General features: G+C 46.0%; 1 protein-coding gene across 1 annotated transcript; it reads right to left on the bottom strand.

Moving 5' to 3' along the window:
• Positions 1-1,217: 1,217 nt before the first annotated feature.
• On the bottom strand, positions 1,218-11,863 carry KIF3B (kinesin family member 3B). The gene is made up of 9 exons (XM_014890161.2): positions 11,805-11,863; positions 7,093-8,531; positions 6,439-6,540; positions 5,645-5,767; positions 5,414-5,532; positions 5,072-5,185; positions 4,507-4,612; positions 4,122-4,300; positions 1,218-3,541 (listed from the first exon to the last, which is right to left on the bottom strand). Exons 2-9 carry the CDS (start codon positions 8,473-8,475, stop codon positions 3,445-3,447), a joined length of 2,223 nt encoding a protein of 740 aa, XP_014745647.1. The 5' UTR covers positions 8,476-8,531; positions 11,805-11,863; the 3' UTR covers positions 1,218-3,444.
• Positions 11,864-11,929: the final 66 nt, after the last annotated feature.

The following is an 11,929-nucleotide window of genomic DNA, read 5'->3' as shown; positions in this document are numbered from 1 at the left end:
ATAAATATAAGCTGTAAAACTATGGACAGAACTATGGACAGGTTCTTTTTCTACAGATCACCTAAGAGAAGGCGGAGGTGGGTGTTATCTCCAAGGAGCTGAGAGTTGGCATTGACAGCTGTGCCCATAGAAGGATCCTGGGTCACCTCTTCAAAAAGAAAGGGGTTGGAGAAGGCAGTAAGCACCTGGACCCCAGAGAGTCAACCCCCCACTGCACAGTGCAGCAGGCAGCACCAATGTTCTCATTTCAATTCCATCTCTGTAACTAATTATGGCTTTTGCAGGTTCTCTTTCCCAGTCTGTGTTTGAACACAGCAGGAACAGACCCCCAGGAATTCCACTGAACTGTTTAAAGACTGGTGCACGTTACCCAGCACAGACAGGAGAGAGGATAGGTCCAGGTACACTCACTGAAACTCCAGTGATGCGTGTTCAGTGAGGGCAGACTCACACACCTCAAACTGACTGAACACTGCCTGCTCTGATCTGTATAAGGCACCAGCGCAGCCCCAGGTGCTCTGGCAGAGGTATGTGTTTGAGAAGATTCAAGCAGCATGCAAATATTTTTTAAAAGGCGCTAGACCTAAGTTAAGGATTTAAGAAAGTGCTTTAATTCCTATGCTTCAGTGTCTCGTGGCGCTTGCTCCCACGGGCCTACTCCTGCTCCATGCCACTTTTTTTATAAAAATATCCCATTATACAGATCAGAGCAAAAACAATTATGTTGAATGTTAAACATTCCTATGAAGAAAAGGTGACGGCAAAAGGCTGTCCCAGGGCCTCTTCCAGGAGTCCAGCTGGATTTCCTGCCTTTGGTTAACCAGCAGGAAGCCCAGATGGTTCAGATAACACCAAAGAAGGGCAAACTCGGCAGGAATGTTTCTTAAAAGCTTCAACCCAGAGCTCAGTATGTTTTGTACAGTTCAAGACAATGTATCTTAATATCAGTGCCACTGAGCATCTGGTGAAGGTTAAGTCCTTTGGAATGAGAATCCAAAAGCTTCTGAGGCCGAGATTGCCCAGGAATACACTGACCAAATCTCCTGACCAAATCTCCACCCACAGCCCCAATTTACATACAATGACTAAATATGCAGATTTATTCTTTTCCACTCTACTGAGTTTCTTTCACCTTGCTAATGAATTTCTACAGAGTTAAAAGCAGAGCCTTTCTGACACTGGTTCATCAACATGAAAACAGGTTTGCACTGCAGAGCTCCATGGTACCAGCCCTGCCACAAGGGCAGTTTCCAGCATACGAGTTTAATATAGAATAGAATTCCCTATGGAATAAAGCAACTGAGGAAAAGTGTGCACATGTGCAGGCACAGATGTGTCTGTGTATGCATTATTCACATAAAACGTGTACATAGGTATGTACATATGCGTGATTATATATTGTGCTGCTATTTCAAGGTTTAAAACCTCCCCCCTGCCCCCCATTTAATTTAAATTCTCTGAGCACTTATACCATACAATCATCTTTTAAAATGTCCTAGTACAGAAGATCATGTGCTGGAGAGAAAGACCGAGGAGAGGGAAGAGAAGGTGATGTTATACTACACAACAAAAGCCAGTTAAAAGACTCTCTGGATATAAACAGTGCTTTGTAAAAACAAAGATTATGCTGGGTTTCCATGTTCAGGTTGAAAGAAATTGGTCATGTGCCTGCTCTCTCAGTCATAAGCAAATCCCTCCTTCCTCCACAAAAAACTATTTTATATATATGTGTGCATATATGTGTATACATCTATTAACCTTGTGGCCCAGGAAAGCAGTCCATGGAATGCAGCAGCCAAGCTGGTGTTTAAGGGGCCCACCTGGCTCACCTGGGCACCGTGCCTGCAGGATGCACAGGTGAGCTGTGCTGAGCACTCAGTTCCTCCTGCTCAGGGGGTCAGTAGAAAGGAGTTCTCCAGCCTGGACGAAGTCACTCCATGGACACTTAACGAGCACAGGGCAGAGTCCACACATCAGGGCATGTCTACAAGCAGGCAAGTCCTCACACACTCACATGTGTCAGTCTGGAGGGAGTCATCAGTGAGGGAAACAGGTAAGAATGTTCACAGGATGACAGCCAAGAGCAACCAAAAAAAGTAACATCCCAAGTCTCAATACACAGTGAACTAAAACTTACAAATGAGCTGTGGGATACTAGACAGGGACACCTTACTCTGTCCTTAGCGTGGAGTTCCACCTCCCTCTACCCTGCTACACGAGCCTGCTTTAGTCATAGGGCAGCTTTGCAATGAGACTGTCAAAAGCAGGAGTTCTTCCTCCCTTGTTTTCAAAGTAAAACCCCTGGAATTAACACCAGCTTCCATCACCAGCCTCGGTTAGGATGGGTTCACTCCCAGCGGGCTCTGAGTGGGCTGAGAGCTGCAGAGAGAAAACTGCTTAACATGGAACAGGTGAGGCACAAGAGGCACTGAATGCTGAACCTCCTTAGACACCAAGGGAAGGGACCAAACTCCCAGGAGTGCACTCAAAGGCAGCTCCAAGTTCCAGTGCTCTGCCCAGCTGAGAGTCTGAGCCTGGCAGGGAGAGCTCTGAGCTAATGCTACGTTTTCCATCAACAGTGGGAGGCATGAGAAAATGGTCATATGCCATTAAAGATGTCATATGGACACTGGTTTTAAATGCCAGGGGTAAAGATGGAAACAAGAGAGAGGAGGAAAGCTGTGGAGCTGACACTGGCATGCAGAGGTGTTCTTTGACAAGGTGGTTCCTGTTGGTAGGGGTGAGGTCTCTAGGTCAGCTTAGAGGAGCTCCCACTTATGCCTGTAAACAAAGAAAGGACTTCGGATTCTACTGCTTCCTTTCTAGAGACCACAGAGTTGTTTCCAAGACCCTTTTCTGTTCTACAGCCCTATGGGGAGGCACAGCTGTGTGGTGATGAGGACATGCTGGCCACTGCCATCCTGCCTGTTCAGACCCAGGTGATGATGCCAGTCTCTCAAGCAGGAAGAGGAAGAACCATGCATCTTGTCGAGTTTGAACAGATCCTCTGCTTTTTAGCCTCTGTTGGTTCTCACTGTGGAGCCATAGAGTGGTGGTTCTGTTGAGATGACTTTCAACTCTGTCTTCTCAGTGCTCAACAGCCAAAAAGCCCCGTGCAGCTGAAGGGCTGGTGCAGGAGGAGGACGGTGATGCTGTGAGGTGATCCCCATGCTTCCCATTGCTCCTAACACACTGTAACGTACCTCATGCATTTTTGATTTCCTAACTAAAATCCATTTCCCACAGAGGCCAAATGCTGAACTGCAAGCACGGATCTTCCCATGGCTCAGTGCCCCTGGACTGGCCTGAGTCAGTAAAACAGCAACAAGGCCATCTCCAGGGAAAGGGGCTGGAGGCTGGCCAGGAGCTCTCTCTGCAGGTTTGTCCTTGTCTCTGCTCCCAGAAGGTAAAGGCTGTTCCCTCCATGGAGAGGCATTGCTGGTTTTATTTTGGAACCAGCCCTCGTGACTGTGGGTAGAGCTGAGAACTGGGCGTGCCTGATCCTGATGCGGATCCCAGTGATTTCCTTCCAGTTTTAGGTCTGAAGAAGCAAAAATTAAAATATAAACAAGAAAAGATCTGTCACTTGTTATTTTCCAAAATTAATCTCAAGAAAGCTGTTTTTTTTTTACCACAGTTATTCTTTAATAAACAGTTTCAGCTTTTTCTTCTGTCCTATGTCCTAAACCCTGAAAGAAGGTTGTGGCAAGGCAAGGGGTGGCCTCTTCTCCCAAGTAGCAAGTGACAGGCCAAGGTGAAACAGTATCAAGTTCTACAAGGGCAGATTGAGGCTTGATATTAGGAAAAATTTCTTTACTGCAAGAGTGGTTGAGCCCTGGCACAGTCTGCTCAGGGTAGAGGTGGAATCTCCATCCCCTGAAGTGTTCAAAATATGAGTAGATGTGGCACTTCAAGATAAGGTTTAGTAACATGGTGAGATTCAGTTGGAGGTTGGACTCAAATCTTAAAGGTCTTTTCCAACCGTAATGATTCCATGTTCCTTTGTCTCTCTGCTATACTATGAAGCTCAGCTTCACTTCACTGATGAAAAGTGCTGACCAACAGCAACTGTACTTGCACCTCTCCTGTGGGCCAGCCTGCTCAGGGAAAGTCCAACTCACCTGGGTTTTGATTTTTTATTTGAAGTGTTCTCAAAGGTTGAGGCATCCACTTGAATCTCATCTTCTTCTTGCAGAGCTGCTTCCAGAGCTGCCTGAACCTTGGGAGCAATGGCTGGACCTTCATAGTTCCTCGTTGTCCGGCTGGGCCTGTCCAGTTCCAGTAACACGATGTTCTCTGCCTGAAACAGGAAAAGCAGAATCAGTCTCCATGTTTTTATACAAACTGTTACTTTGCCGTCCAAAAACTTAATCTGAAGTAGTTTATAAATGTATGCAGGACACTACAAATTTACATCTCAAAGAAGATCACACAATCCCCTCTGGAATTCGAATTCCCCTATTCACAAAGGTGAGGAGACAAAGGTTCAACCACATCTGGGCTTACCCTGTACCGAGCCTCTGTATGATTCATCATGGATGTCCTGGCATGTTGGCTCAGGGGCCTTTTGTACCCCACAGCAGATACTGGTCTTTTCATCATCTGCTGGTTACTAGAGAAAAACAGAGACTCAGGATGTTATAGCCTAAAACCAAAGGCTCTTCTTGAAGTTTATGAGCTACAACATCTGCAAATTCCATGCAGAAATCTGTTTCAACACAGCAGAAACCACCCAGGCTGCATTTGTAGGAGCAGGAAAGAAATATGATAGGAATGCACTGCTATTTTAAGGGTGAATGCACTATTACATATATTTTATATATAATTGCTGGGTTTGCCTATTAGAAACATCATAATCTCTCAAGAATTCTAACTGCACATTCCTATTTTATAGCACCTATTAAGTGGAAAAAATTGTTTTGTGCTGTTTTATTTTATTCTATTATGCATCAAGAAGCTGTGAAATCTAGAGGGTCGGTTTAAATCCCCAATTCAATCCCTGTTTTGTTCTTGACAGCTAGAGGGTTTCCTGTGACCTATAATTCCATCCCAAGAGCAGAAGTACACTCACTCCAGACGGGTTATGGGATGTAGTTTCCAGTTGTCTTCTTCTTCATCAAGGAATGATCTGTTCATGATCTTATTCTTTTCTTCCAAGGGAATAAAGTTTTCAATAATCAAGTGCCTACATGCAAGCAAAAAAAGGGGAAATATACAAGAAACATAATTAGCAATGACTTTCCTCACTGGTCCTCCCACTAATGTAATACAACCCTGGAAAGGGAGGAATGGTTTAGTTCTCTCATGGTTAAATCCTATCCCACAAGTATGTGCAAGGCAGTCCCTCTACTCCCTGCCCCAAGAAACATTCTCTATTACAGTTAATAACAGGCAATGGCGTGATGGGACTTACTTCAACTTCAGTTCCCTGGTGAGTTCATTCTGGGTCTGTTCCATTTCCTGGCGCCCCTTGATGTGCTCTTCTTGGAGATCATGGATCTCTGCCTTCACAGCTTGCAGCTTGGAAAATAACTGGAGCACACAACAAGAGCCAAAATCCATCACTTGCCAAAGCTCCTCTCACTTTCACACACAAGTTGATTTTATTCCCAGCCTGGTAGACAGGGAATCATTTTCTTTTTACCTTTTTGAGTTTTTTGGTCTTTATGTCCACCTCTTGCTGAAGAGAACTATAGGTCTCCTTCAGCTCTAGTGTTTCCTCATCCCGACTTTCCATCTGTTGCTGGATTTCTCGTTCCCGACGTTTCTGAAGAAAGTGACAACATGGCATTAAAGACCACAATTACCTTGTCACCTCCAGCTGACACACAAGAGACCAATACTCAGGATAGGTTCCCTTCCCTGCCTTCCAGTTCTTCCTATCTCTTGCCACAGAAATACCAGAAATGTTAACTCTTATTTGTCCTTATTTTGCTATTAAAATCAGATACTGTGAATTATCTGTTCTATGTGAAGGCTCAAGCTTCAACTAAAGAAACCAAATGTCATTTTTAGATTTTTTTTTCTTTCCTTTTTATCAGTTCACACTGGTTATTGCATTTAAGAATCACCAACAGAATTTGCATAACAGAAAATAAACTTTTAGCACAGAGTAAAGACTCTTCCTTTGAGCTAAAGGCTGAACTGGTACTCTTAGAAGTCTCAAAATATTTCTTCACTTACAAATAGCTCCAATCAAGATAGGAGGTGAATCTTTACCATGAAGAGCTAGAAGAAAACTATTCTAAACCTTCTTTACATAATTTAAAAAATGGCAAATATGACACAAGCCCTTCCCCCTTCTTTTCAAAAATTGTGATTAAACCAATCTTAGGGTTAACCCTGGGAAAACTTGATGGTAATTTCCCTGGCACAATGTTTCACAAAAGTTCGGCAGCAAGGCTTTTTATACAAAATAACAAATCTCTTTCCTTGTACCTGTTCTGCAATTTCCTGTCGTTTCTGTTCCAGGATTTTCTGCTGTTCATTTGTGTGATCCACAATATTTTTCCCTCCCACCAGCAGCTTGCTTTCCATTGTCTGAAAGGAAAAACCAGGTCAGAAGTTTCTCTCAGTGACTACAGAGGGTAACTTTCCTGTGGATACAACTTCTTCAGGGCAGCTCCCTTATTTAACCTTCTCTTTCAAGGCAGCTGCTACAGGAATCACTATTTCTTAAAATTCCCATAAAGCTGTGGGATTAATGCAACAATAAGGCACCACGGTAATGTGTGGCAAAGCTGGAGAACCAAAATGTGTGCTCCTCTGTAAATAATTTGTTAATGATCTGTGACAGAAGGAAACGTTTTTAGTGCCACAGATTGTGAGAAGATGCATTGTCTTTTATTGTGCCACTTGCTTAAGATCACCACATAACAACAATGAAACAACTCATGAATATTGAAGTATGTGATTAATGGCGGAAATTTCAACTTCTGGCTAGAAATAGTTTATTTTAAAATCTTCCAACCTAAACACAAATCACTATCCTGGAAACTTCCTGTGAAATATTTTTTCAAATTGGGAAACCGTTTGTTTTCCCCACAGCCTAAGGAAATTGCTTTCAAGGAGTATGATGAGGAAGAATTCTACCTTGATTTTAGCACTCAGCATCTCTGTTGCTTCTTTCTCTCGCCTCAGATCCTCCATTTTCTTCTCCTTCTCTTTCAGCAGCCTCATCTTTTCTTCTGCTACCAAGCTGTGATCCTCAACTATAGCTTTCTTCTCAATCTCCAGTTTTTCTTGTTGCTCCCTCCAATAGTCATCTTTGTCATCTCCTTCATCCTCACCCTCTTCAGTGTCCTCCTCCTCTTCCCCACCCTCCCTCCTCCTTTCCCTCCTCTTTCTTTTGCCAATAGACCGTTTTTCCAGCTGCGCCTTGAGTCGAGCAATCTCTTCCTGGAATTCCCGCAGCAGAGCCTCCTTAGGATCCTCGTTCACTTGTGGCTTGTTCTTGATGTTTTTGGCACGGTTGGCATATCTCAGTGTGGTCAGTGTCTCCTCTACATTGTAAGAGGCAGGGCCTATATTGGCCACCATCACAGTTTTGGCATTGCCACCTAATGAGTCCTGAAGTAGCCTGGTCAGCTTGGAGTCCCGGTACGGAATGTGCGTGCTTTTGCCATCTACCAAGGCAGAGATAACATTGCCCAAAGCTGAGAGGGACAGATTGATTTTAGTGGCTTCCTTCAGCCTTTCTCCCTGTGCTCCAGTCTTTGCTTGCCGCTCGCTGCCCGCCAGGTCCACCAGGTTGAGCTTCCCAACACGGATGTGGTTCTCTCCATCCAGTCCCAACTCGCTGCACTCGATAGTGATCTGGAAAATGGCGTGAGACCGGGAGCTGTGCTCGTTCATGTTGGTGGCACCAACGGAGCGGTTCTGGTTTCCCAAATTCATGATGTGCTCTATCTCTTTGACGCTTTTTGTAACAATGGTGGTCAAATCCTTAACAAAAACCCCTGTGTCTGGTCTCTCCTTCAACTCCAGCCGCTTGGACTGATCCTTTGATAACAAGTCTCTGATTTCTTCTTGATATATTTCCAAATAAGATGCTCTAACTAAGTATTGCTGATTTTGAGATCTAGAGATGTGGGTGAAGATGTGGTCGAATGAATTGGGGATGACCCCTCTCTTTTCAGGATCACCACGCACCCCTTCCATCGTATATGTTTTCCCTGTCCCAGTCTGCCCATAGGCAAAGATTGTCCCATTAAACCCTTGCAGAACAGAGTCCACGAGAGGTCTGAAGGTCTCATCGTAGAGTTCGACCTGTTTGGAATTCCAGTCATACACAGCATCAAAGGTGAACGTTTTAGGCAGTTCATGAGATGATCCTCGTGGATTCTTCACTGAGACCTGCCCTAACTTGACATCCACATTGACAACCTTTTCATAGGAAGCAGTTTTCTCTTTGCTGTTCATGGGCCGGCAGCGCACGACCACCCGCACGGACTCAGAGCTCTTTGACTTAGACATGACGGCGGGGCTGCGGCTGCTGTGATGCTGTTGATGGATGATCCCGTGCTACAAACCTGAAACAAAAACAAAGCGGGAATGTCTGAAGGCAGTTTTCTGCAGAGGATAGCTTTTTACAAAGCCAAAGACTCGCCTCATCAGTTTGAGTAGCATTTTGCATTAAGTTGCAAGGGATTTCGAAGAACTAAAATAAGGTACAAAATGAAAACCCTGTAAAGGCCTGAACTGAGACAGAATTATTTTACCAAAGGCTGTGCATCAAGTGGTATCATTTTTACAAGCTCTGCTGCAAAAACTCATCATCAGATCACATCTTTACAGTTGGTAAAGATCCTTTTCTTGACCCTTAAAAATAATAATAAACCTTTTAAAATTCTTTATTAAAAGAATACTTTGACATTCATCTTCTTTGCAGTTTTGTTTTAAATCTCCCATTTTGAAAATCTAGCACAGCCTTGTTCTCTCTGGAGCACAAGTCTGCTACTATATTTTCTTTTGGCAATATACTTTTATCAGGATTCCCCACAAAAGCCAGCCCTGCTGAGCTACACTGACCTACTGACCTCACTCCTGCTCTGATGTTCCAACTGCATCAGGTTTACAGGTCTCACCATCCACCTAAACTCATGTTGCATAAACTCAGATCACAGATCCAACTCGTTCATGACTCTGGATAGAGAGGGAGGACACACTGGTGCATCCTCCAGTCATCAGCAAGATGAGCTGCCACTGAAAATGGAGCAAAAAGCCTCTGCTCCTAAACTGCTAAAGCAGCCACTGCTAAAGCCTCATACAGCAGATCTCAATGGCACAACTTGGGGAATGCCATGCAATTTCTAATAATGCTTTTTATTTCCAAAATATCTTCCAAGAAGAGCCTTCTGCCAACTACAACTAAGTGTAAAACTAATACACACAGGAAACCCTGGGTAGTGCTGGCACAGGTTCAGGTGTGGCCTCCTTGGGATGTGTTCACCGTTCCATTCCCAGCCAGATCAGCAGGAAACAGGGATTTTTGTCTAATTGTTTTTTACTTGATAATTGCATGTCTCAGGAGAGCTTCTCCAACAAGGTGGCAGGGAACTTCAGAGCCAGAGCTAGTGGATGGGAAAGGATGCATAATTTCAGCCCAATATACAGACAGTAAGGCTGGCAAAAAGTAAAACAGCAGTGACAGATAAACGTGGGTAAGAATTGTACAGAAACCTCAGTATGACCTTGGGAATTTCCTTGGATCTGTGGGAGGAAAGTCTTTGCTTCTCATTCTTCCCATAAAAGCACTGAACTGGACACTCCTTCAGAATTCACTCTACACCCTGCACAGTGAGTTCAAACTGTTACAGGAATTTTGGGTAGCTACTGAATAAAACCATTTCCTTCCTAATTGACAGCTCCAGATAAAGATGACCTTCCTGTCTGACCCACAGCAAACACGAATTATGGAGCACAAACACTGAAAGAATAAGTGAAACGAGGACAAATCTTGGCAGAACCACAAAGAACAGCTCTCCCTCTTTTCATCCTGAGGAGCTGTATACATTAACACACGCTTCCCTTTCCACAGCTCTGAGAGACATTCCAGTAATTCAAGTTCACAAGAGACAATTTTCTGACAAGGTCACATGACAACCACTGTGTCACGTATCTGCATGTTCACACTGGCAAATACTCCAATTAGGCATAAGTTCTGACAAGGAGAACATGGATTTATTTTATATATTAAATATCTAAAATACTGTTCTGATGAGAAGTGCTGCTTTTGTAAGCAACTATGACAAATATTAAATGATCAGAGTTAAATTAGTCTTGGCAGGGGTACACCTTGAACAAAAATTATGTTGCACATTTGCTGCTCCTCTGGGTGTACCTCCTCACTATCAGCTTTTGACACCTTTCCCCACTTCACTTGCAAGTCTCTTTTTATACTCACAAACAACTGATTTTATCCCTGATTTGGGCTATTTTCTTAACAACCCATCACGAAGCATCTCCAATTATTTTAGCTACTGCGGTGAAGTTTACTGGAACCATAACAAATTATGGCTCTTCTCAGATTTATCCAAGTGTGTAACTGGAAAATAAAACCAATTAGTTGGCAGTGTTTGTATTCCCCAGAAACTCCAGGGCAATGTTTGAGCTGCCAGAGTGGCTGAACACAAATGGCCAGAAAGCTGGGAATGCTGCCGTGCCATCCACTCTTCTCCATCAAAGATGGGAAGGTTTTCACAAAATTAATCCAGCCTAAAGTGACCTGGGCCAGGTCCCTGCAAGTCAAGGTCAAGGTTGAGATGGATGCACTTGCAAACGTGCCCCGGTGACCAAAAGGGGAGGATGGGCAGAAATTGAAACATTTTTATTTATTTCAGTCAACACAAGGTTATGCCTCATAAAATGAGCAATGCCACAACTGAATACGAGCTGGGGCAATCACTTTTCCTCAGAAACTTCCAGGGTTTGGGAGGTGCTGTCTTGGACAGCTGTGCCCCAGGCATTGTGCTCACCCCAGCCACCTGCCCTGACAGGTGATGTCCTGAGCCTGCTCTGCTTCCTGCCTTAAACATCTCTGAAAGATTTCCATAGAACTGCCCTTCCTTGCATCTCTGCATATCCCAAGGTACCACTCAAAACATTCCATTGCTTCTCGCCATTCAAATCTTTCAAATATTTGTGGTTTCATAATGTCACGGTTGAATTGTGTCTTTCCCTGCGTCCCAAGCCGAACCACCCTTTGCGCTGCTGTTTTCCTCTCTCCTCCCTGCCAAACGCTCCGCAGGCCGGCCAGGACATCCCGGTACTGCCGCTGGAGCTGGGTCGGCGGTGCCACCTGTGCCACGGTGTGCCCTGATTTCACTCGGCGTCTGAGGTCACCTGTGGTCACCTCTGTCACCGCCGTCGCCTCAGCACGGCACCTCGCGGGTGTTCCCCGCCCCGGGGGAGCCGGGACCGCGGGCTCGTTCGCGGATTCACCCGAGCATCACCCGCCGCCCTCGCGGCTGCGACAGCGGGCGCTGCAGGGAAGGGAGACCGGGGACAGCGGGGAGCACCCGTGGGGAGGGGGGACGGACCGCGGGGGAGAAGCACCGGGAGCGGGGGACACCCACCCGAACGGGGCCACTCGGCCGCGACATCGCCCCCGCAGCCCGGCCGCGGGCGGGTCCTGCCGCCTCCCGCGCTCGCTGTCCCGGCCGCCCCACCGCGCTCCGGGCCGTGCCCACGCCCGGTACCGGGGGGCAGCGGGCTGTCAGCGCCCCGCGGTGTGCCAGCCCGAGGTGCGGTTAGGGATACCCGGGGCGGGGTGCGGGCGCGGTGCGGGGCCGAGCCGGACTCACCTGCGCCGTCACCATGGAGCCGCTCGGCCGCTCCTCCCGCGGCCCCGGAAGCGGCGCGGCCGCTCCGCCCGCCCGTGACGCGCTTCCCTGGCAACGGGCGCGCCCGCCCCGCGCCGCCGCTCCCG

Source organism: Sturnus vulgaris, chromosome 17, assembly GCF_052056855.1.
Source record: "Sturnus vulgaris isolate bStuVul1 chromosome 17, bStuVul1.hap1, whole genome shotgun sequence".
NCBI lineage: Eukaryota > Metazoa > Chordata > Aves > Passeriformes > Sturnidae > Sturnus > Sturnus vulgaris.
This window is presented reverse-complemented; position numbering and strand designations above follow the sequence as displayed.

Excerpts from the sequence above, each read along its gene's own strand:
- KIF3B (XM_014890161.2), bottom strand. The coding sequence starts at position 8,475 with ATGTCTAAGTCAAAGAGCTCTGAGTCCGTGCGGGTGGTCGTGCGCTGC. Across the intron at positions 4,613-5,071 it reads CATCCCATAACCCGTCTGGA|TAACCAGCAGATGATGAAAA; the intron begins GTGAGTGTACTT and ends GTTTTTCTCTAG. Across the intron at positions 4,301-4,506 it reads ATACAGAGGCTCGGTACAGG|GCAGAGAACATCGTGTTACT; the intron begins GTAAGCCCAGAT and ends TTCCTGTTTCAG.